The following is a 24,746-nucleotide window of genomic DNA, read 5'->3' as shown; positions in this document are numbered from 1 at the left end:
TACTCAAATCTAGGCATTTTAGTGTCGAAAAATGTATTTTGATTGTGTATATAAAGTCATATTTCAACAACAAAAATTTTGGTAATAGGTCATATTGCGGCTAACTTTTAATACAATAGGTCATATATCCGTCAACTTTTGCCAAAAATGCATATACCGTTTTTCTCGTATCTTACGGGACACACGAATAAGAAAATGAATATGTTGCTCACGAGACAATATTTAACGTGCTATTATGAAAGATAAACAGATAAATTAGTACTTAGCTTTATTTTTCAGGACTGTAGCAGAAAATCCGTGTTCCACACAGTTGTTTTGCGAACATAAAATATTGTTGCGCAGAGTCGACAATACGCTCTCATAGGCAACAAAGGCGGCTTCTGCCGTAATAATCATCGCAGTCGCACAGGTGTTCCCAGTAACCAGTTTGAATACAGCCTTTGCCTTGTTCAACAAGCCTAAAGCAAAGTGCTCCGACAGCGTGAAGTTGCGAGAATATGTTCGAGAATTTGGAGAGAAGTTCTTTAGTACTGATGGGAAAATATTATTTTGTAAACTGTGTGAAGTTAACGTTAGTGCAGAAAAGCGTTTTAATGTGCAATAACACTGTAATACCGCTAAACACAGCAGCTGTGTGAAACTAACACCAGGCAAACGCTGTTATTTGAACAGACAGGTCAATCGTCAACCGTGCAATCATTCTGCAAGGATTTGTGTGAGATGATGGTGTCCTGCAACATCCCCTTGGAAAAGCTGAAGAATCAACGCTTCAGACGGTTCTTGGAGAAGTACACAACACATCCAGTTCCAGATGAATCTACACTGAGAAATAACCATTTATCCGTATGCTACAATGCTGTGCTCAACAAAATATTACTACTGCTGAGCAAAAGATCTGGCTGACGATAGATGAAACTACGGATATTAGTGGGCGATATATTACAAATGTTGTTGTTAGTGTTCTAAAAGTTGATGGCCCTTGAGATATGTTCCTACTAACGTGTAAAGCTCTCGATAGAGTAAACAATTAGACGATTGCTATTTTGTTTGTTAACTTTCTGAAGCTACTGTGGCCGGATGGTGTGAAAAGAGACAACGTTTTGCTGCTTGTAACAGATGGTGCTTGATATATGGCTAAAGCAGCCAAAGGGCTGCAGATTCTCTACCCCAATATGGTGTACGCCACTTGCCTTGCACATGCGTTGCACAGAGTTGCCGAAGAGGTGCGATCAAATTACCCTGACGTGGACAATTAATTTCCTGTGGCAAGAACATCTATGTGAAGGCTCCGCTACGGGTGTAAAAATTCAAGGAACAAGCACCTTCAACGCCCCTCCCACCTAAACCTGTTCTTGCACGGTGGGGTTCTTGGCCTAATGCCGCTGAGCATTACTGCACCAACTACACCCAAATAAAGACAAACTTCGGTGAGCTTGATAGCGAGGAATCAAGTGATACCAAAATTGTGAAAGAAGTTTTTACAGATACATTGTCTCGAAACTTGGCATACATCAACGCCAATTTTTCAGTGATATCAAAATCCATCAAACGACTGGAAGCTGTTGGCACTGAGCTATGTGAGGCCCTGAGTATTGTGCAACATGGCAGAGTGAGTTGGGTCGAGCTCCTGGTCATGTGGCTCACAAAGTGAAAACCAAATCGCAAAGTGTTCTCCAACGGAATCCTGGATATTCTACACTGTGAAAAATTAGTGGCAGTCTTTCAGGGAATATCGCAACAGGTGAAGATACTGAAACAGAGCTGAACTCCAGTGACCTGGCTGCCTTCAAATATGCTCCAGTGACGTCTTGTGAAGTGTAGAGGAGCTTTTCCAGGTACAAAACTATCCTCAGCGAAAACCGTAGATCTTTGTCAATGGAAAACCTGAAAATGAACCTTGTGATCCAGTGCAACTTTGCAGATACTGAAGATTGACATACGGTATTAAATAATGTGAAACGGTTTAAATACTATGTAGAAATAAAAACATTGTTTTACTGTTTCGATAGATGATCTTTTCACTCTACTTTGTGTGGTGTCACCGCCAGGCACCACACTTGCTAGGTGGTAGCCTTTAAATCGGACGCGGTCCGATAGTATACGTCGGACCCGCGTGTCGCCACTATCAGTGATTGCAGACCGAGCGCCGCCACACGACAGGTCTAGTCTAGAGAGACTCCCTTGCACTCGCCGCAGTTGTACAGCCGATTTCGCTAGCATGGTTCACTGTCTACATACGCTCTCATTTGCAGAGACGAGAGTTTAGTATAGGCTTCAGCTACGTCATTTGCTACGACCTAGCAAGGCGCCATATTCAATTACTATATTGACTATCTTCAAGATTGTATTCTGAACAGATAATATTGTGACTCATGTACCGTCAAGGGCGACGTTCAACATTAATGGATTAAAGTTAAGTATCAAACTAATTACGTCCGCTTTCTGAATTCTCGTTCCTTGTCATGTTCCAGACCTCACGTCAGTATAGTTCTTCCCTCCTCACGCTAGCCTGCTTGCGCTAAAACGCGTGCATTTTGCCTCCACTCGTAACACGGTGTTGGCTCTTCTGCTAACACAAAACTTTGTGTTTAGAAAATAAAACATTCAGACATTCAAAAAATAGGTGCAAATTAGCCACAAACACTACAGAAAGAAAGAACTATACTTACGATATTTTGAGAAGTGAATTTTGTATTACTTTATGGTGAATAAAAAATTAAATAAACAAACAAGAATTCTTTAAATAAACTTCTATTCTACATCTACATCTACATCTACATCCGTACTCCGCAAGCCACCTGACGGTGTGTGGCGGAGGGTACCCTGAGTACCTCTATCGGTTCTCCCTTCTATTCCAGTCTCGTATTGTACGTGGAAAGAAGGACTGTCGGTATGCTTCTGTGTGGGCTCTAATCTCTCTGATTTTATCCTCATGGTCTCTTCGCGAGATATACGTAGGAGGGAGCAATATACTGCTTGACTCTTCGGTGAAGGTATGTTCTCGAAACTTCAACAAAAGCCCGTACCGAGCTACTGAGCGTCTCTCCTGCAGAGTCTTCCACTGGAGTTTATCTATCATCTCCGTAACGCTTTCGCAATTACTAAATGATCCTGTAACGAAGCGCGCTGCTCTCCGTTGGATCTTCTCTATCTCTTCTATCAACCCTACCTGGTGCGGATCCCACACTGCTGAGCAGTATTCAAGCATTGGGCGAACAAGCGTACTGTAACCTACTTCCTTTGTTGTCGGATTGCATTTCCTTAGGATTCTTCCAATGAATCTCAGTCTGGCATCTGCTTTACCGACGATCAACTTTATATGATCATTCCATTTTAAATCACTCCTAATGCGTACTCCCAGATAATTTATGGAATTAACTGCTTCCAGTTGCTGACCTGCTATTTTGTAGCTAAATGATAAGGGACCTATCTTTCTATGTATTCGCATCACATTACACTTCGCTACATTGAGATTCAATTGCCATTCCGTGCCCCATGCGTCAATTCGCTGCAGATCCTCCTGCATTTCAGTACAATTTTCCATTGTTGCAACCTCTCGATACACCACAGCATCATCTGCAAAAAGCCTCAGTGAACTTCCGATGTCATCCACCAGGTCATTTATGTAGTATATTGTGAATAGCAACGGTCCTATGACACTCCCCTGCGGCACACCTGAAATCACTCTTACTTCGGAAGACTTCTCTCCATTGAGAATGACGTGCTGCGTTCTGTTATCTAGGAACTCCTCAATCCAATCACACAATTGATCTGATAGTCCGTATGCTCTTACTTTGTTCATTAAACGACTATGGGGAACTGTGTCAAACGCCTTGCGGAAGTCAAGAAACACGGCATCTACCTGTGAACCCGTGTCTAAGGCCCTCTGAGTCTCGTGGACGAATAGCGCGAGCTGGGTTTCACACGATCGTCTTTTTCGAAACCCATGCTGATTCCTACAGAGTAGATTTCTAGTCTCCAGAAAAGACATTATACTCGAACATAATACGTGTTCCAAAATTCTACAACTGATCGACGTTAGAGATATAGGTCTATTGTTCTGCACATCTGTTTGACTTCCCTTCTTGAAAACGGGGATGACCTGTGCCCTTTTCCAATCCTTTGGAACGCTTCGCTCTTCTAGAGACCTACGGTACACCGCTGCAAGAAGGGGGGCAAGTTCCTTCGCGTACTCTGTGTAAAATCGAACTGGTATCCCATCAGGACCAGCGGCCTTTCCTCTTTTGAGCGATTTTAATTGTTTCTCTATCCCTCTGTCGTCTACTTCGATATCTACCATTTTGTCAACTGTGCGACAATCTAGAGAAGGAAGCACAGTGCAGTCTTCCTCTGTGAAACAGCTTTGGAAGAAGACATTTAGTAATTCGGCCTTTAGTCTGTCATCCTCTGTTTCAGTACCATTTTGGTCACAGAGTGTCTGGACATTTTGTTTTGATCCACCTACCGCTTTGACATAGGACCAAAATTTCTTAGGATTTTCTGCCAAGTCAGTACATAGAACGTTACTTTCGAATTCATTGAAAGCCTCTCGCATAGCCCTCCTCACACTACATTTCGCTTCGCGTAATTTTTGTTTGTCTGCAAGGCTTTGGCTATGTTTATGTTTGCTGTGAAGTTCCCTTTGCTTCCGCAGCAGTTTTCTAACTCGGTTGTTGTACCACGGTGGCTCTTTTCCATCTCTTACGATCTTGCTTGGCACATACTCATCTAACGCATATTGTACCATGGTTTTGAACTTTGTCCACTGATCCTCAACACTATCTGCACTTGAGACAAAACTTTTGTGTTGAGCCGTCAGCTACTCTGTAATCTGCTTTTTGTCACTTTTGCTAAACAGAAAAATCTTCCTACCTTTTTTAATATTTCTATTTACGGCTGAAATCATCGACGCAGTAACCGCTTTATGATCGCTGATTCCCTGTTCTGCATTAACTGATTCAAATAGTTCGGGTCTGTTTGTCACCAGAAGGTCTAATATATTATCGCCACGAGTCGGTTTTCTGTTTAACTGCTCAAGGTAGTTTTCAGATAAAGCACTTAAAAATATTTCACTGGATTCTTTGTCCCTGCCACCCGTTATGAACGTTTGAGTCTCCCAGTCTATATCCGGCAAATTAAAATCTCCACCCAGAACTATAACATGGTGGGGAAATCTACTCGAAATATTTTCCAAATTATTCTTCAGGTGCTGAGCCACAACAGCTGCTGAGCTGTTAAGTCATATTTCATTTTTAAAGTCATATTTATGTAAGTTTTAGGTAATAAATGCTAGCATATTTCACTGTTTTTTAGGTAATTAATATCTGTGCCCTAGTGATAATAAATTTTTCAAAACTATATGCCTTAAGTGTTGTATGAGTAGTGATAAATAAAGATTTTATAAAATGTGTTTTGTGTATTTGCCGCAACAAAATTAATATCCAAGAAATATTTCAGAGCCACCTCTGAAGCGAATGCTCACAGGTCTGCTGGAAAACATAAACTAGTAGGGGCTTGAGGATAGACCGGAATTATACAGCGAAAGCCTTCTTTCAGAGTGCATTAAGCTAGGAATCTAGGAATGTACTTCAGTACTCTACTTATCATTCCCTTAGGGACCGTGAATACATAATAGACAAATTACAGAGAGCGAAGACGCATTTGAGTAATCATTCGTCCCTTCACCGTCCACCTCTGCAGCAGTCCGCGTACGGCTGCTGTGGCGGCCGGGGTACGCTGCAGCTTTGTGCAGCGTTGCGCTCGTTTTGTGCTGAAGGGGTGTGTGGACTGAACTGTAACATGTCTTCTTCGAGGAGAGAAGCACTGATATCTAGTTTTGAGAGGAACACCGAAAAGCCTACGTCCCTCGCTATCCGGAAATGAATGATTAATGGGAAAGTGACAGTTATTTAAATTAACAACTCTGTGAATAACACATATGCAAAATGTATAAATAACGAAGTTTTCGAACGCATAGTCAGGAACACTGATGGTAGCATAAAATTTAAGCATAATAATGGATCTGTCAGCACAGTCTCAGTAACTTAACGCAGCTATTGGCTTGCGCTCAGTGAGAGTCTGTAATTTGCGTTCGTGAAGATCAGAGAGGTGCTTAGCTTTTACGGGACAGTTTATGGTATCGTGGAAGAAGTGTGGACTGAAAATTTCTGCATGGCAAATGAAATGGCGACTGAATAGCTCAACAAAAGCGGATACCATCTTATGTGATCGTGGTCATAGGGCGTGTGTTGTGTGTGAAAATCAACCTGCACATGGTCCGCATGCAATTCCACTAAACACATGAGGGAACGTTGTGCCCGTAGACGCACTGTGCAGTTGTCTACTGAAACAAATCAACAACGAGTAATGACATACGCTGCTGTTCTTTCAGGGCAGACACACTGCTAAGGGTACATTAGAGCCCGAGAGTGAGAGAACAGACGAAGAGCAAGGGGGGAAATAATGCTGACAATAAAATTAGGCAATCAACGAAGCTGGTATCAGCGTCGCTAATAACATACGTGATGCGAAACATCAGAATGTGCCTATGGAAGTGGAAGAGCACATGGAGATGGGAGTAAGCATTAGTGAGACTCTCGCCAAAGAGGTTAACGCCAGAATGGAGAGAGGCATACCAGACAGTAGCGATGGCGCTATCAGTGTCACTGACGACGCATAGGATGAGGAAGAGAATATGGATGTGGCAGTAATCGTTAATGAAAGCAAAATATGACTGAAATGCAGTGAAACTAGCTATTCTGTGAATGCAGAAAACAAATGCGGCGACCAATCTTGGACTGGTGGAAGCATTATGCTGGAACTTCCCGCGTGCAATTAGTGCAAACTATTTCCTGCAAAAAAAATGATGATGATGATGGTCCAAATGGCTCTGAGCACTATGGGACTTAACGTCTCAGGTCATCAGTCCCCTAGAACTTAGAACTACTTAAACCTAACTACATCCATGCCCGAGGCAGGATTCGAACCTGCGACTGTAGCGGTCGCGCGGTTCCAGACTGAAGCGCCTAGAACTGCGTGGCCCCTCCGGCCGTCTATTTCCTGCAGTACTTGCCAAAATCTTCATTTCGAAGGCACAAAACAGCAACAGTAACTTGTTCAAAACAGAGCATGTAAGCAGCGAGGAAGCTGAGAAATGAACTGCAATCTCCTGACTCGAATATCAGAAAACATAAAAAAGAAAAGAAAGACTTTGACTTTGTGCCAATCTCTGTGTTACATGTCAAAGAACTCTATGAGCTGTAACAAACAGCTGGAAAGCAAACAATTGTATCCTGGGAGGATGCACCACCAGAGCCACCGGATGAAGCCTGATTTCAACTGTGTAGTAGGATCCGTTGGTAATACGATGAAGAACGATATGGATGTTGTCACAATGGGTTTGTGTAATGAACCACGGGAAGTGGAAATCGAATGAATAAGTGTAATAAAGGTACACTTTTTCTATTAAATGTTAGTGATGATACATAGACTTTCAAGAGACCTTCGTTCCTTCCTACCTTCTAAGGGTCAGTGTGATATGGTCTTGCTTCTTGATTCATTCTACAAAGAAACTGAGTGTTCTCCACTCCATATGTTGTGACATCATATGGAAAATAAGGATGGCACATTGTTTAAATGTACTTACAGATAGTGGCATGATCATTTCACGAATAGAGGTACGCCCTCAGTCACTTTTCTTCAAACATATTGATTAGCTTAGTGACCAAAAAGATATATTGTGCATGGTTGAAATGTTTGATCATTTATTTACCGTGTCAAGTGGTCCTGGCTACACAGGAAGCATGTGGCTGTACGATTTTCTTAAAAGTTGTGTGAAGTACTAGCTGCACTCAACCTTGTTATGCCACATGAGGAGCCACTTGAATGAGAAGTAGTGCCTCACATCCCGTGACATTACTGGCATAGGATAACATGCTGTTTCGTCAGTCCCAATTGGCCCATCTGGGCTAGAGAACAGAGTTTTGCTCTTCTATTTCCAGCACCCCATATGTGGACGGAAGATGAAGTAACAAGTGGTACAATGGAATGTACATACCCTGATGGGACAAAACATTATGACCACTGCCCACCACGAGATTCAATGCCTTCTCATAGTGTTTCAGTCACTTGACACGGTAACGAAAGAACATAAGCGGAACAGAGATGAATGGGTAGTCGTTTTAGAGAAGATATGGACCGCAAATGTGGAAATCCACTGATATAAGTGACTTTGACAAAGGTCAGATTGTTATAGACCACAGCCTGAGAACGAGAATGTCTTAAACAGTGAAGCTGTTCGGCTTTTCGCGTACTATGTCGCGAGCATCTGCAGAAAGTGATTGAAGGACGATGAAATAACAAATAGGCCACATGGTATTGGACGTCCATGGGTCATCACTAAGTGTGGATATTGGAGGGTTGCTCGCTGTGTAAAGTAGGATAGGCAGTAATCTGTGGTATATCTGACAACATATAGTGCAACATATAATACCATGCTGGTGCAGGCACACATGTTTTGGAGCATACTGTTCAAAGGCCATTGTTGAACACGGAGTTCCACAGCATACGACCCCTACTTGTTCTTATTTTGACCCAACAACATCGTCAATTACGACTGAAGTGGGCACAGCATCACTGAGCTTTCAGTGTGGATTAGTAGACACGGGATGTCTGGTCACACGAACTGCATTTCGATGGTTTTCTCCTAACACGGTGTCAGCCAGGCGAATGGCTGCTCGAAACACGCACCGTGCCACAGATACTGGCTGGTGAGTGAAGAATTTTGCAGTGGGGTACATTGAGTTGGGCTCCAATGAGACATGTGGTTGTAATTGAAGTCAACATGACACCTGTGGACTATGTAGATATTACTGAGGACCAACTGCATCACTTAATGCTTGATGTCTTCCCCTACAGGGTCAGAATGATGCTCCAGTGGTTTGAGGAGCTTGGTAGTGAACTCACATTGATGTCTTGGCCCGGCAAATGATCCTAATCTGTATATATTGGGTGCCAGTTGCACACGTGGGAACCAGTGGCCCGTAATTTACAGGAATTGCCCGATCTGAGCTGACCTATGGTGAAGCATGGTCCCCAAAACCAGTTAAGGACTCATTGAATTAATGTCAAGCAGAATCGCTGCTGTACTCTGTTTGAAAAGTGGAGCAACACGCTATTAAACAGGTGGTCATAATGTTTTGCCTCATCATTCTAGAACTAGATGTATCTAGCTGTCGCATTTCGGCACTGTACACAAGAGGCTACTACTCTTCAGTTGAACAGTGGTGGCAGAATCACAGACTACAAACAAACTTGTTGATACTTCTCAGGATAAACTACAGTGTTGCATTATTTCGCTTTTTTTCTGCAATGTCATGCCAACAATGTCATAACTGAACTAGCATTTTTGTTTGTTTGAGAAACTGATTTACATTACTGCACACAAAAATATTGAATGTGTGTAAAATTGAGAACTCATTCTGTTGCATATTTAACAGCTTTTTCAAATAACTGTGAGATGTGTTATAGCAAGTTACTGGAAATGAATGTGTACATGTCAGGTAAGATATTAATCTTTTTTTAATATAAAGGCTAATCAGATATCAGCTTCATTCGTTTGCTTGGGTTGTGTCCAATGCACTGTTTCATCAAATTACAGAAAAATCAAAAAGCTATCTTGCCAAATTACAGAAAATGCTACTCGTTACCAGCAGCTTGCATTTCCACAGAAAAATCCCTTGATTGCAGAGAAACAAATTCCGCAACAGTAGTGTAATTTTTCTTTACATTCTGTAAAAACTAAGTTCCAGGACACAGTCATAATACAGCAATATGTTTTTAAATACCGCTTTTTTAAGAAATTAAATATTTTATTGGTGTTAATGGGTAAGCTACGAAAGGAATGAAATGACTACATGAAAAATTTTTATTTCTTTCTAAAATGGTAGAAAACGTTTTATTTTGTACAACGTATTTCACATACATTACACAATCACGCAGAGACATAATACAATTTTACACATTGCAATTGTAATATAATACAACTGAGAGTGAGGCAAATATGAGAGAATGACAGTAACATTACTGAGGTACACACTTTCTTTGCCATCTAATGCTGATTTGTTCAACCATCAATCACAAAAGATACATTTCCAAAAACAATAAAAGCAGTCCATGGTCGTTTTGATTTGTTTTACATAAAGAAACATACGAACAAATAATTTTGTCAGTCATTCTAAAATCTGTTGACAATTGGCAAAGGATTGTACACGTGTGTACTTTAACCGACGACATTTATTGAAATGGTATTTCACGCAGCACTGTCACTGAAACATTGGTGAACAGTCAATATACAAACAGTTCTGCAATAAAACATTTATTTTCACCTTGAGCAATATGTATTCTCTCATTCCACACTTTTTTTCCAATGTTTACATACATCATCATTTAGCTACACATTTAAATAAATTTACAGTTAAATAGTCACTGCATTTACGAAAATTTTGATTATTGTTTTCATGCTTGTCCGTATTTACATGGACTCAGTAACTACACTCATTTATACATGTTTATAAGATCACACTTATGTACAGAGCACTCGTTCAGTGTCTTTACTCGGTGAGGTTCTACACGTCTGTTAATAACACACACACACAGTTCACTGTCCGTAGCCCTGCTGCTGGAAATTAGCCATTTTTGTTGCAAACTCATTTTGTTTACATCAGAGAAAATTAAGTAAGGGCTAAGTGTGGTGCGACACATGCCGGTTCTGTTTACAGTAACGAGAGTCCGAGAACACCCACAAGAATAAATACATTTCATCCGTGAAATGAATCTTATTTGGCACAGAATCAATAAACATTATATTTATACAAGGCAGTAACTGTACTTGAAAAATCATTGAGAAATTGTACTATTTCTTACGTAGCGGGTGAAGTTCAGAGGTATACACGAGCCCGAGCACCGACAGAAACGAGTCGAGCATTTACACACTTCGTGACGATGCGAACGGGTGGGGATTTCAGAAATAGTGTAATTCGAATATTAATGCTAAGTAATGAGACAAGTTCTCAATGACCTGGCAGTTCTCTTAGTTGTAGAGCAGGTTAGCTGGGCTAAATAATCGACGATATTGTAAGGACACGGCAAAACAGTGTTACATACTTTATTTTCCCTTTCACGGTGAAAAATTTTAAAGGTCCCTCTATTGAGCAAAAATGTGATTAACTGGCAGGACTCATACTGATTACGTGTCGACGGAAAACGTAGCTTGCGACAAAACACATTTTTATTTTTACTGCGAAACCCTGTAGTGACTGGATATTAATGGTTTCGAACTGGTTCAGTGATGTATGTGAAGTGGTGGAACGGCAAAAATATAAGAGAACTACACAGAGTCAGCAAATGAGATCTGATAAGTTGTTTGTTGGGGACACGACGGTACGGCGAACAGCGTGCGCCTCGGTGTGAAGACGAATGTCGCGTAGAACAGCACGGCTGAGCAGTGGCAGCAGCAGGTCGGCCTCAGATGCGAAGCTCCGTGTCGGCCGCGACGGCGGCTGCCGCTGCAGCGGCGGCGGCTGCGGCGGCGGCGGCGGCGCGCTGCGGCTGAGCCAGCGGCTGCTGGCGCGGCAGCGACACCACGTGGTGCGCCGTGGGCACGCCGGGCGTCACCAGCGGCGAGATGGACGGCGAGCGCGTGGCCAGCGGCGACAGCGACGGCGAGAAGCTGGGCGACATGGCGGCCGACGTGCTGAAGCCGGAGCCGCTGGCGTCGTGGCTGATGGGCGAGCGCGGCAGCAGCAGCAGCTGGTGGTGCGCCGGCACGGCCGCCTGCGCCGCCGCCCCCGCGCCCGCCCCCGCGCCCGCCTGCGCCGACCGCGACGCCAGCACCGGCGCCGCTATCGAGCGGGGCGCCACCGACGTCAGCAGCGGCGGCGGCACCGTCTTGACGGGCGGCGGCGGCGGGGGCGGCGCCGGAGCCTTGCTCACCGACGAGCCGGCGCCCGACTTGCCGCCCAGAGACGCGCCGCCGCCCCCGCCGCCGCCGGACGCACCGCTGTTGGTGCTCTGCACCGACGCCGTGTCGTCCTTGAGGCGCGCGATTTCGCTGAAGACGTGCGCCAGCGGCTGGTACTGCGGCCCCCAGTCCAGCAGGTAGTCCCAGTTGTAGCTGCCCGTCAGCTCCTCCTCGCTGTGCACTATGGAGCTGAGCGAGCCGGTCATGGAGGGCTGGTGCGTGCCGGCGAAGCCGCCCATCACCATGACGGGGTCGGCGCCCGCCGTCGAGCCCGCGCCCCCGTCCTCCGACGCGGCGCCGCCCCCGCCGCCGCCGCCGCCCGCTCCGGAGCCGCCGGGTCCGCCGGCCCCGCCTCGCTCGCTGCCGGCGCCGCCGCCCACGTCGTTCAGCTTGGCGTAGATGAGGTTGGCGATGTCCGCTTCGCCGGCCGCCTCCTCGTCGAACATGTCGATGGGCACGACGCCGACGCCGACGCCCTGGTGGTGCAGCAGCGCCGAGGCGCCGCCGTCCTTGGCGGAGCCGCCCGCGCCGCCCGCCGCCACCGCCGCGTCGGAGCAGCGGCGCGACGAGGCGGAGGCGGCGCCGGCCGTGTTGGCCGCCGTGTCGACGATGCCGAGGCGCGCCAGGTACTCCTGCGTGTTGTGCACCGACACGTCCGACAGGTTGTCGTCGTCGGGCTGCCTGTGGTGGATGCCGGAGTCCCTCTGCAGCGGGCCCTCGTTGATCATGCGGATCTCCTCGTCCTCCACGTCCTCGCCGTCCTCGGCCGACCCGCGCCCGCTCGACCCGGACTGCTCGGAGCCCGACAGCTCCGAGGTGGTGGCCGCGCCCGAATTGGAGCTGGCCGAGTTGTTGTTGTTCCGGTGGACGACGGGGCCGACTCCGACGCCGACGGCGCCCACGTACGGCGGGATTTCGTCGTACTTGGGCGGCCCGAACGGGGACGCCGGCCCCTGCACGACGCCGGCCGCGCCGCCGCCGCCCCCGGCGCCGCTGCCGCGGATCGGGATCGTGTCGAATGCGCTCGGGTCGACGAAGCCGTCGGCGCTGCCGCCCACGCTGGCGCCGCCGCTCAGCGCCGGCTTGTTCACCTGCAACACGCGACGGCGCACATTACGCTCGCGTCGCACTTTTTCCGCATTTATCCGTTCGTCGCCGGGAGGATATTGTTCCGTAGTTACTTACTAACGTACGTAGTAGTTGTTTTGTAGCCTAACAAGCACACTATCAAACAACACTAATATACAGGGTAAACCGTTAGACTGCACGGACAGATCCCTGCCTGGGAATGGAGGAAAACGGTCCTATGAACATGTGTACAGGAATACATCGTTGCCACGTTAGACAGCGCTGACGAATGACAGTTCCTCTAACCGCAAGCCGTGTCTGTAAGCCACAGAGACGATTATGTAGACTGATGACAAAAATTCCGTAATTTTGATGGTCTGGTGCAAAAACCATGACAAAATCATTCCCATAGGGATATCTTCTGCTAATAATCCTTGCATTCGTTGTAGGTAATAGGGACAGTAGCAGTTGTCATGCAGGATACACATAATTGTACTTTGGCTTACATGTTGGCGGGCGTCCCAAGAGCCGGTAGATCCTTGCCCTCCAAATCTCGTGTACATACAGTCCCTAGCCTCCCTGTACGTTCGTCCGTGTGAAATGACCCACGAGCACACAAACGCCCGAAAAGGGCTTCATATGTTGTGTGATGTGGTTGGTGTCTGTGAGGGTACTTGTTTTGGTATAGCAGTGCTGCCTTTCGACCGTGGCTGTACACAAACATCACCCGCTGTACACGATAGTCATCTGGACTTGTTCCTGGCATGAATACCGGACCATTCTGCTGATTACAGCATGCTGCGTCAATCACACGCCGGGCACGTGGCCAGCATTTCTGTACACTTGTTCATACGATCTTTTTTCCTCCAGTTCCGGTAGCAATCCGTCCCTGTATGTTAGATTAGATCCGGTTGGACGGAACAAACCGAGTTTTTCCTAGACGTGGTGTTCATGTGGGTAATAACAAACAAGGAATAGCATCACATATAGACGCCGGACTTTGAGTTCAAGACCGAGTCCCCTCCCCAGGTGGTGTTAGTGAAGGGGCATCTGTTTCTACTCTCTGTCTTCTTTTTGTTCTCGTCTTGAAATACAATATCAGTGTATATTTTCCTACAGCCAGCTTTATGTATTTTTCTTATAAACATAGATCACTGCGGCAAATAAATAAAAGATAACATTAAAGGGCAAACAAAACAACTCCACGCAGTCTCCGACTCTGGGCCACTACGAGAGCCGCGTATGCTGGCTAAGAGGTCTGTGTGGAGCACTATGGCCTGCATAAACTAATAAGATGACAGATCCTAGCAGCCATAGTGCGGCTCGAAAAAAATGCAGTACATAAATCTGGCCTCTCATCAGCGTATCGGTATTTGGTGGACATCAAATGTGGACTCGGCAGTCTGTGGTAGCCCTCGCTCTTCGCCCGACTGCGGGAGATGGATTGTCCACGGAAGCGAAACGGGTGTCTAAGGCACTATTGCTAAGATCGAGAGACGGTTGTCAGCGCCCAGCACAGTGGTGTATAAGGTAATACCCAAGGGATGTTGAGAGAGATACGTTCTGGGCCCATTGTTTTGAGATATCAAAATGGAATCAGTTTCGTGGGAATTTGGTTGGTGGTAGGTGACACACCAAAAACCGTTGGAAAAAAAGCAAACACAGATAAGAACCTTCTTGCAAAACGTTGCTCTACAAGTAAACTAACGATAGCGCCGCAAAAATTGAAGTACATGCAAAGAAGTGTCCCTGGTGACAGTTCCTTGTAGCATAGGATGAGTGAAACAGGTGCATAGCTAAGTGAAGTTGGGTTGCACCCGGAAAGCCGTTGAAAGTTATTTTTCATAAATAGTTCGAAAACAAAGTATTTTCGGACTATGTTTGTATGAACTCTTTTCTTGTTTTGGTGTAAGGAATCTGTCCCCGAAGTTTGTGAAAGTATTTTTGAAACACTCTGCATAATAACGGAATGTGGCACTGTGCCAGAGGGCACTACAGTAAGTATCCTAATGAAAGCCACCCGCAGCATAACGACATGATGGTGCTCTTACATACAGGATGTTTCACAATTGGTGCTACACACTTCTAGAGGTTGTAAAGGGGACTTAGTAAATCAAGATGTACGTGGCAACTCGTGTCCGGAAACGACATCCGACGTCAAAGTAAGAGGCGCCGGTGTCTCTAAATGTATACATGTGCAGGATGATACCGTGATGATGCTACGAACTTTCAAGGATAATGGAGAAGGATAAATGTATGACCTTGAGGTAAGGGTCCCTGCACCAGAAACGACCGAATCTACATTTGTTAGCGAAAACTGTTCTAATACCTCTGACAGTGGAGTACATCTACTGGTAATGCTATTGCTAAGATAGCAGGGTAGGCAGTTTTCAGAGGTGATAGTGTGGACCAAAACAAGAAAAGATGTCTGTTAAACATGGACTGGCATACCTTAAAAGCTATAAGAACTTGTTCAACCGAGGAGATACGTTGCATAGTAGCGAAGATGAACAAGTGCTTATAGGTCCTGAGGTATGCATGTTAGGACCCATGTTTACTGGATATTTTTTCTTTTTTTTTGGTCCGTACTACCATGTCTAAACGTTCCATGTCCCACAATCTTAGGAACAGCAGTAAGGGTACATGTACTGCTCTGTCTGAGGTATCAGAACAGTTTTCGCTTATAACTTTCGACTCGTTCCTTTTTGGTACAGGAAGTGTTACCTGGAACTGATACATTTATCCTTCTCGATTATTCCAGAAAGTTGGTAGCATTATCTCGGAAACACCCTGTTTACAGATATATTTACAGGCGCCGGCGCCTGTATCTTTGACGCCGTGTAATGTCGGTGGATGACGTTCCTGGACATGCGTTTCATGTAAAACTACATCTACTAATTCCTCTGTACAACCTTCAGAAGTGTGTAACAGGAATTGTGAAACAGCCAATACTGGGAAAAATTCTGCCGGAAGCCCCGTAGACTGCGTGCCGAAGAGGACCGGAGCTCTCACCTTCTTGTGCCTCCTGTTGCGGACGTGCAGGAAGAGGAAGACGGCGCCGAAGGCGAGCACGAGCAGCACGAGCGCGATGAGCAGCCCGAGCGCCCAGTCGGCCAGCCCGCCCGCCGCCGCCGACACGGCCGCGTCGCTGCCGCCGCCCTCGGCCGCGCCGCCGCCCCCGCCGCCCGCCACCGGAGTCGCCAGGTCGGCGTCGACGTCGGCGGCGCGCGGGTCGAGTGCGATCTCGACGACGGTCATGTTGGTGAGCGAGCCCTGGCGGCCCGAGCTGGCCGTCACCACGAGGCTGATGTCGCGGCCCGCCTCCAGCGCCGCCGCCGCGTCGTCCAGCTTCTTCTTGAGCCTGACGGCGCCCGTCGTGCGGTTCACCTTGAAGTAGGGGTGCTGCGTCGTCAGCTGGTAGACGACGCGGCCGTCGGGGCCCTTGTCGCGGTCGGTGGCCGCCACGTGCCCCACCACGTAGCCGGCGGGCAGACGGCCGGCGGGCAGCGCGAAGCGGTACGTGCGCTCCGTGAACTGCGGGTGGAACTCGTCGCGCGACTCCACCTCGACGCGCACGCGCACCGCCGCCGCCTTGCCGCCGCGGTCCGTGGCGCGCAGCGAGAAGGCGTACCGGCTGCGCGCCTCGTAGTCGAACGCCGCCGCCGTCGTCACCAGGCCCGTGGCCGCGTCCACGCGGAAGAGGCGGCCCGCGTCGTCGGCCGCGCCCGCCACCGAGTAGTTGAGCCGGCCGAACTCGCCGCGGTCCAGGTCGGTGGCGCGCGCCGTGAACACGGCCGTGCCCGCCGGCTCGTTCTCGGCCACGAACTCGAGGTACTCGGCCACGGGGAAGCGCGGCTCGTTGTCGTTCTCGTCCAGCAGCACGACGCGCACCGGCGCCAGCGTCGACAGCGGCGGCCGCGCGCCGTCCGTCGCGCGCACCACCTGTCCGTGCCGAGCGTTCATAACGTTTCTGCGAAACAGCTTTGTTTCGGGGTTATGCAGTCGAGTAGGTATCACAAGTGCGAGACGGCGACACAAAACTAATTCTTCTCATAAAGGAACGACAAGGGGGACTCGAAATTCGTAACAACTACATACAACCCAAAAACACGTTCTAGCATCTTACCTGTAGACGAAGACAGTATCATGCTCGACTTGTTACTGCTGCACGCTCTGTTCATGTAATTCTGCACAGTTGCAGAGCCACGTTCATTCGCTACTGTAGTCCTGCCACATTGTCACTTGCAACACCGTACACGAGCTCCTCGAGACGGCCCAAAGGTAAAGTCCGAGGGGCAACATCCGGAGGTACGGCCGGCCGAGCAGCTTGTGCTGAACGACCCGCCCACTTATCAGTCCAGGCAACACTGGGATACTCTGTTGCCCCCCTATTGAAATATGCAGGGGCACCGTCGTACGCGAACAATAAGTTGGTTCGTGTAGTTAGTGGGACATCGTGCAGCAGACCACTCAATTCGTGTTCCAAAAACTGCCCATACACTCTGCCAGTCAGGCACTCTGGAATAACATGACGTCCGAGTAACTGATTGTCCACTATATCACACCTAATATTAGCTGCGAAATCATGTTGATTTCCTCGTGGTGCAGTTACGCGAGGATTCTCGTATGTCCACAGGTGCATGTTATAAGCGTTCACAATACCTGCACCGGTAGAGACGCCTTCGTCTGTAAATAATATCCAATGAATGAAAAATCACTGACAGAAATTCTGATGTCCAGGGTAGTTCACAGGTGTCAGCTCCTGTATCTTCTGCAGGTGAAATGGATGGAATTGCTGTCTCTGAAGCAGGTGCCACACAGTTGATTGAGGAACCCCTACAGTGGCACCTATAAGGCGAGTGCTTACGATCGGATCTTTTTCTACAATTTCCTGGATGTTCTGAACACCCACTCCATCCATTTGGTACCTACTTAACAGTCGCGATTTGCTACCTACGTAACAGTCGCGCGCCGAGAACGCCGTAGTCCCCTAAACCACTGTCCAGAGCTGTGGAAGTCTGATGGTTCGGTACTCTTCTGTTTGGAAACGTTTCCGTATACCACCATCTTGCCACTCGTGCATCGCCTCTGGTGCAGAGTAAAGGTGCATATCCGCGTATTCGTGGTCTGAGTAGCCCATCACAATATACACAACGACTGCAGTCTATGACTTACTGACAGAATGGGTGTATGCGATACGTCTACACTGCAACAGCGCCGTAGAGTACAACAGACCACACCAATGTCAAAGACATGTTACGACAGAAGGAGTCGAGCAGGGTAGAGAGGTGTACAAAGTAACAGCAGCCGATATGCAAGCCAACACGACAAGCCAGAAGCCTGTACTGGCCCATCATGTAATGCCTACTACAAATCAAGTTATGCATCGCTACTCGGAAATAAAAGTTTCAGACACAACTTTATTTAATATTTTACGCTTATTTTACTTCCAAGAAGTGTGTACAATTACGTTTGAATCGCCCTACATATCTCCGATTTACAATAATTTATCCACATCCTCAGCAGCCACTCGAGAGGGCTAGTACTCGTCCATAACTACACGCAAGTGGGCGGGATTCCACCACCTACCACAAACTACTGCCACATTTATATAATTACAGTTTATTTACTCAATTGATCACAAAATACTTTAACTATGTCTAAATTACAGATGCCCACTAGTACCATGCCCAACCACCGAGCGCACCTCTACAACTCGTGACTTGTTTGGTTTTGTCAGAAGGTTAGCAAGAGCCAAACCATCTACTTAATCCGACCTTTAGACCTCTCCCTGTTCCTAGATTTCGCTAGGTGAGGAAGTCGCTTCTATAACCTTTCTAATCACAACTAGTTTAATATCTAATCTACACAGGAATGGCCTGAATCGTAGGCCATCCAAATCGCTTCTGGCAAAAAACATAACCTGAATATAAGCTCGATCTAATTGCTGCCAGTGTGTGCTCCTCAGCGCACACAGCTTTCTCCCCTATCTTTCGCCACGCTGCCCATTTCCCTTTGGTCCTCTTTCCGAATGTGGGCTAGTACTTTTGCAGAAAGTTCACACAGTGTTTTATATTTTTCTACATCACGTAAAGCTTCTGTTACATTTTGAGTTTCGACCCATTCACACGCTGGTCCTGGCTGTTTGCCTGTCTGGTGTAGGGTGTCTACAGCCTGTCACAAGGTGTACCGTCCCTTCAGTTGGCTGGAAATGTTTCAGTTTTAATCTTTCTCTGACTGAAGGCAGAAAACCTACTTACGCGCCTAGCCATTCCGACGCATCCCATTCCGTCTGCAAAATCTGTAGAACTAGATTTTTATTTTCCCGTGCATTCTGGCAAGCTCTTCCCGTATATGATCCACCTTTATAATGTCACGCTTTTTTAACCATTACATTGCTGCAAGTTGCCGAAAGATGAAATCAACTGGACACAGGCCCATAATTAGTGCTCACTCGTCCATTGGAGACGTGCCACATGTCCTGCCTCCCCTAATGAATATATTTCTCTGAACTCGTCTGTGGCCCCAGCTACATACTCATGTACACCTGTATCTTACCATGTGTGGCAGACAGTACTTCACGTACCACTGTCACACCCCGTCCCTGTCGTCTTCCACTCATGAATAGTTCATGGAAAGAACAACTATTTACTCTGTATGAGCTCGGTGATCTTTAACTCCACCTTACGGTCTTTTCGCAAGATATCTAGGCAGTAAGAGGAAGCAGTGTTGGATAAATGCTTCACGGAGTTCTTGCAGGCGGTGTGGTAATACATTTTCTTCGCCGAATTTTGTCATGGGGACCTCACGAAGCTATGGAATTTCCATATGCTACCAGACATTACGTCGATGTCTACGATGGAACAACATCGGTATCCAAAGTTGATTTCATTAGATAGTGTATGACTCAGCTTATCTGTTGCCATACAGCATCGAGCTCATGTTTCTACGCATTACTAACGGTATCGCCGTTGTTCCACTGAAAGTTGTTGTTGCACAAACTGATCTCAACGTCTTCGCTTCTTTGAGGACACAATAGCAGCAGCTAAAGGCATGGGAGATTTCCGTTTAATGAAATGTAACTGTATGTTTGTTGATGGTGCTGTGTCGAAAGATAGTCCCGGTCTTCTGTTCAGCGTTCTGAAATCGTGATGCGTAGCGCCCATCTTGAAGCGCCACTGTATGCTGTCAGAGCCAACGGCATAAAACATCCTACATACAAACGAACAGCAATGTGCTCGTACTGTCAATTTCGTTGTTGATTTCGTTTCCTAATCACCGAAATAAAATCACATAGCATTTCAACGTATTTGCACAGCGTGATACCAATGTGACTAAATTAGCAGTAACTCAAAAACTTTGTACCTACGTGCATAGAGGCATACCATTGGTCAAATACACAATTACACCAGCAGTTTTCAAGACCTACATTTAGACGTATCGTGACAGCCACGTTAGCTGGATGCAAATAATTTCACCTTAACAACTGGTGATACATTCAGAGGCTGTGAAGAATGCACAGCACTCATTCCATTTTGTTATTCGCAGAATTTTATGGTGCATGCAATTACACAGATGAGACTTCTATCGCACTCCTTCACATTAGATTGCAATGAAATTAAAACTACGGCAGTGGATGCCGTATCTTATGACGGGTTCCAGAACTCTTGCTTTCGCAACGTACTCACTGAGTACACTATGCCATTCTCCACTATGAAGGAATTCAGCTTGTTGAAAGTGTAAATAACAAAAGACAAAACGCTACCTGTCTTGAGGAGAAGCATAACAAGCAAAGGGATGAACCCTTTTTGAAGAATCATCCTTTTTTCTCATTAGTCGTCACTGATGTAGGGAACGACAGAAAATTTAAAGCATATTGGCTGTGTGGATATCCTGACGCCGTACTACTTTCCTCCCCGTAATACGGAAGTAATTGCAAGGTCACAATGAAGGGCCAAAGAAAACTGGCATAGGCATGCGTATTTACATAGAGAGATATGTAAACAGGCAGAAAACGGCGCTGCGGTCGGCAACGCCTATACGAGACAAGTGTCGGACGCAGTTATTAGATCGTTTACTTTTGCTATAACTGCACATTATCAAGATTTAAGTGAGCTTGGCCGTGGTGTAATAATCGGCGCACGAGCGATTAGACACACAGCATCTCCAAGGTAACGATGAAATGGGGATTTTCCCGTACGACCATTGCACGACTTTACCGTGAATATCAGGAATCTGGTAAAACATCAAATCTCCCACATCGCTGCGGCCGGAAAAAGATCCTGCAAGAACGGGAACAACTACGACTGAAGAGAATCGTTGAACGAGATAAAAGTACTACCCTTCCGTAAATTGTTGTAGATGTCAGTGCTCGGCCATCAACAAGTGTCAGTGTGCGAACGATTCAACGAAACATAGTCGATACGGGCTTTCGAGGCCGAGGGGTCACTCGTGTTGCCTGCTCGGACGAGTCTCGTTTCAAATCGTATCGAGCGGATGGACGGGCGTGTGCAATTTTAGTGCTATGGGACCCCTGATACGTCTAGGACTCTGACACGTGACAAGTTCGTAAGCATCCTGTCTGATCGCCAGCATCCACTCATGTCCATTGTGTATTCCGAAGGGCTTGGGCAATTTCAGCAGAACAATGCGACACCCAACACGTGCAGAATTGCTACAGAGTGGCTCCAGGAACACTCTTCTGAGTTTAAACACTTCCGCTGGCCACAAAATTCCCCAGACATGAACATTATTGAGCGTATCTGGGATGCCTTGCAACGTCCTATTCAGAAGAGATCTCCACTCCCTCGAACTCTTACGGATTTACGGACAGCCCTGCAGGATTCATGATGTCAGTTCCGTGCAGCACTACTTCAGACATTAGTCGAGTCCATGCCACGTCGTGTTGCGGCACTTCTGTGTGCTCGCGGGGCCCTTACACGATATTAGGGAGGTGTACCAGTTTATTTGGCTGTTTAGTATACATTGCGTTGCCCTGTCAGTTTCTCTGTATACCCATATCTTCTGCTATCATCATCATCACAGCACTTCAGTGCCAATTAGTTGCGAACGAAGAAGGATGTACAACTACTTCTGAAACTGTTGTGAGCTTAAGTATTTTATTCTTTTTTTCGTGGTGACAGGGCCATGCAGTGGACTCGTACATATTCAAAGAGGCGTCTATATTAGGAATAATGTTGGAGATTTTATATTAAGCATCAAGCTGTTTGTTGCACGAAAATTTCTCGTTTTCCTCTTAGGCTCTGGGAACTTAACTTTCTCCAGTCTTAACGAGGTTTCTGCACCGTCGCCGTTAACCAGTTGTCTTTCGAAAGTTTGACGACCTCGTTTTCTTTGGAAAAGGAACACAGAGCCACGAACTGGGCAGATGTGTGTAAGAGATTTAAAAAAAAATTGCTTTTTGGCTTTGTATGACGTAATTTACCCTGTCAGAGTCAGTTTAAGGAATGTGGGCGTGACTGACATCGTTTACATAGGCAGTGTAAGGTAAGTAAGACAGTTACTGTTCTGATATTCGTGAACAAAATGGAAAGTGGCGCGAATGTCAGCGAAAGAGAGGTAATACGCGCAAGAGTAAGCCGGGCAGCGACGTACCAGGTTGTAGACGGCGGGTCCGACGTCGTAGTCGAGCGGCCGCTGCACGGTGAGCTCGCCGGAGCGCGCGTCCAGCGCGAACAGGCCGGCGTCGTCGCCCGACGTGATCTCGAACGTGAGGTCTGCGTTGGGGCTGCCCGGCTGGTCGGCGTCGGAGGCGCGCACGTGCACCACGGGCCGGCCCACGGGCGCCGCCTCGCTCACCGACGCCTCGTAGCCGCCGCGCGCGTCCGTGCCGCCGAACGCGGGCGCGTTGTCGTTGGCGTCGTCCACCGCCACCACCACCACCACCGACGCGCCCGCCTCCGTGCCGTTTCCGGGGGCCGAGCCGCGCTCTCCCGCCGCCACGCGCAGCGAGTACGAGTCCACCGACTCGCGGTCCAGCCTCTTGAGCAGCACCACGTCGCCGCTCGGGCTGTGCCACACCACATATATCGTTACGCTCACGTCGAATGCACAATTAACGAGCGCTGCCACTGCAAGTCAGAGGTTATCTACAAATTGTACAGGAACCAGACTCCTTATAGTGATATAATTCCACAATCGATTATTGAAGCAAAGTCGATCGTGATACCTAATAACAACCTCATCGACTCTGACCAAAATTTCTATCGACGTAATTCCATTTTTGTCTCACACAAACCTCCCGATCTTGTATTTCGGGATTCCTGTAAGAAATCCATATTTCGAATGTTGAAACCACTTTAACGCTGTCGTTGTTGTTTTGGTTTTCAGTCCGAAGACTGGTTTGATGCCGCTCTCCATGCTACTCTATCCTGTGTGAGCTTCTTCGTCTCCGAATAAGTACTGCAACCTGCTTCCTTCTGAATCTCCTTACTGTATTCGTCTCTTGGTCTCCCTCGACGATTTTTACCATCCACATTCCCCTCCAATACTAAGCTGGCGACCCCTGAATGTCTCAGAATGTGTCCTGTCAACTGATCCCTTGTTTTGGTCAAGTTGTGCCGCAAAGTTTTTGTCTCCCCAATTCTATTCAGTACCTCGTTATTAGATACGTGACTGGCCTATCTAATCTTCAATAGTCTTCTGTAGCACAACATTTCCAAAGCTTCTGTTCTCTTTTTGTCTAAACAGTTTATCGTCCAGGTTTTACTTCCATACATGGCAACACTCCATACAAAAAGCTTCAGAAAAGATTTGCCAGCGCTAAAAATCTATATTCGTTGTTAAAAAATTTCTTGAGAAGCGCTTTTCTTGTCACTACCAGTCTATCCTTTCTACTTCGACCGTCATCAGTTATTTTGTGCCCAAATAGCAAAACTCGCCTACTACTTCAAGTGTGTCGTTTCCTAATCTAATTCTCTTAGAATCCTCTGATTTAATTTGACTCCATTCCATTATCCTTGTTTTCCTTTTGTTGATGTTCCTCTTATATTTTCCTTTCAAGGCACTGCGCATTCAGTTCAACTGCTCCTCCAAGTCCTTTGCCGTCTTGACAGGATTATAAGTCATCTAAGTCATTGGCGAACCTTAAAGTTTGTATTTCTTCTCCCTGAACTTTAATTTCTACTCCAAACTTTTCTTTGATTTCTTTTATTGCTTTTTCTATGGACAGATTGAATAACATTGGGGTAGGCTATAACCCCGTCTCACTCCCTTCTTAACCACTACTTCCCTTGCATACCCCTAGGCTCTTTGTAACTGCCGTCTGGTTTCTGTACAAGTTGTAATACTTTCCTCTATATATTGCTATCATGAACTGATCTATAGCAATTAAAGACCGTAATCAAGGACCAACTCGTCTGGTTAATTCCACAACCGTATCACGACAGACGAAGGAATACGTTACGTCACATTAAGAAACAACTAAAACACTGTTTTGAAGAGTAACATTCATTCATCAGATGCTGGAAAACAACGGTATTACTCCACATCGCGAGATTGAATGCAATGCCTCCTGGTGAAGTTGTGGGCACGTGACGCTGTAAGGGAAGTACAAGCTGAGCAGAGACGAAAGGATGTAGTGACCGTACTGACATAACTGACTTTGGCATCAGGCAGATTGTTACGGACTGGTGCCTGG

At 46.7% G+C, this 24,746-nt stretch overlaps 1 protein-coding gene across 1 annotated transcript in view; it reads right to left on the bottom strand.

The window, feature by feature from the left end:
• Positions 1 to 10,148: 10,148 nt before the first annotated feature.
• The window catches only part of LOC126278940 (protein dachsous), a 287,615-nt gene continuing 273,017 nt past the window's right edge, over positions 10,149 to 24,746 (bottom strand). The window contains exons 25-27 of the mRNA XM_049979218.1: positions 22,703 to 23,117; positions 16,100 to 17,029; positions 10,149 to 13,110 (exon numbers count right to left, since the gene is read on the bottom strand). Of these exons, the coding sequence (XP_049835175.1) occupies positions 11,524 to 13,110; positions 16,100 to 17,029; positions 22,703 to 23,117 (2,932 nt within the window). The 3' untranslated portion in view covers positions 10,149 to 11,523. The remainder of the gene's footprint in view (positions 13,111 to 16,099; positions 17,030 to 22,702; positions 23,118 to 24,746) is intronic.

Source organism: Schistocerca gregaria, chromosome 6 (assembly GCF_023897955.1).
Source record: "Schistocerca gregaria isolate iqSchGreg1 chromosome 6, iqSchGreg1.2, whole genome shotgun sequence".
NCBI classification, from domain to species: domain Eukaryota; kingdom Metazoa; phylum Arthropoda; class Insecta; order Orthoptera; family Acrididae; genus Schistocerca; species Schistocerca gregaria.
The sequence above is the reverse complement of the archived record's forward strand: the minus strand, read 5'-3'. Positions and strand labels throughout refer to the sequence as shown.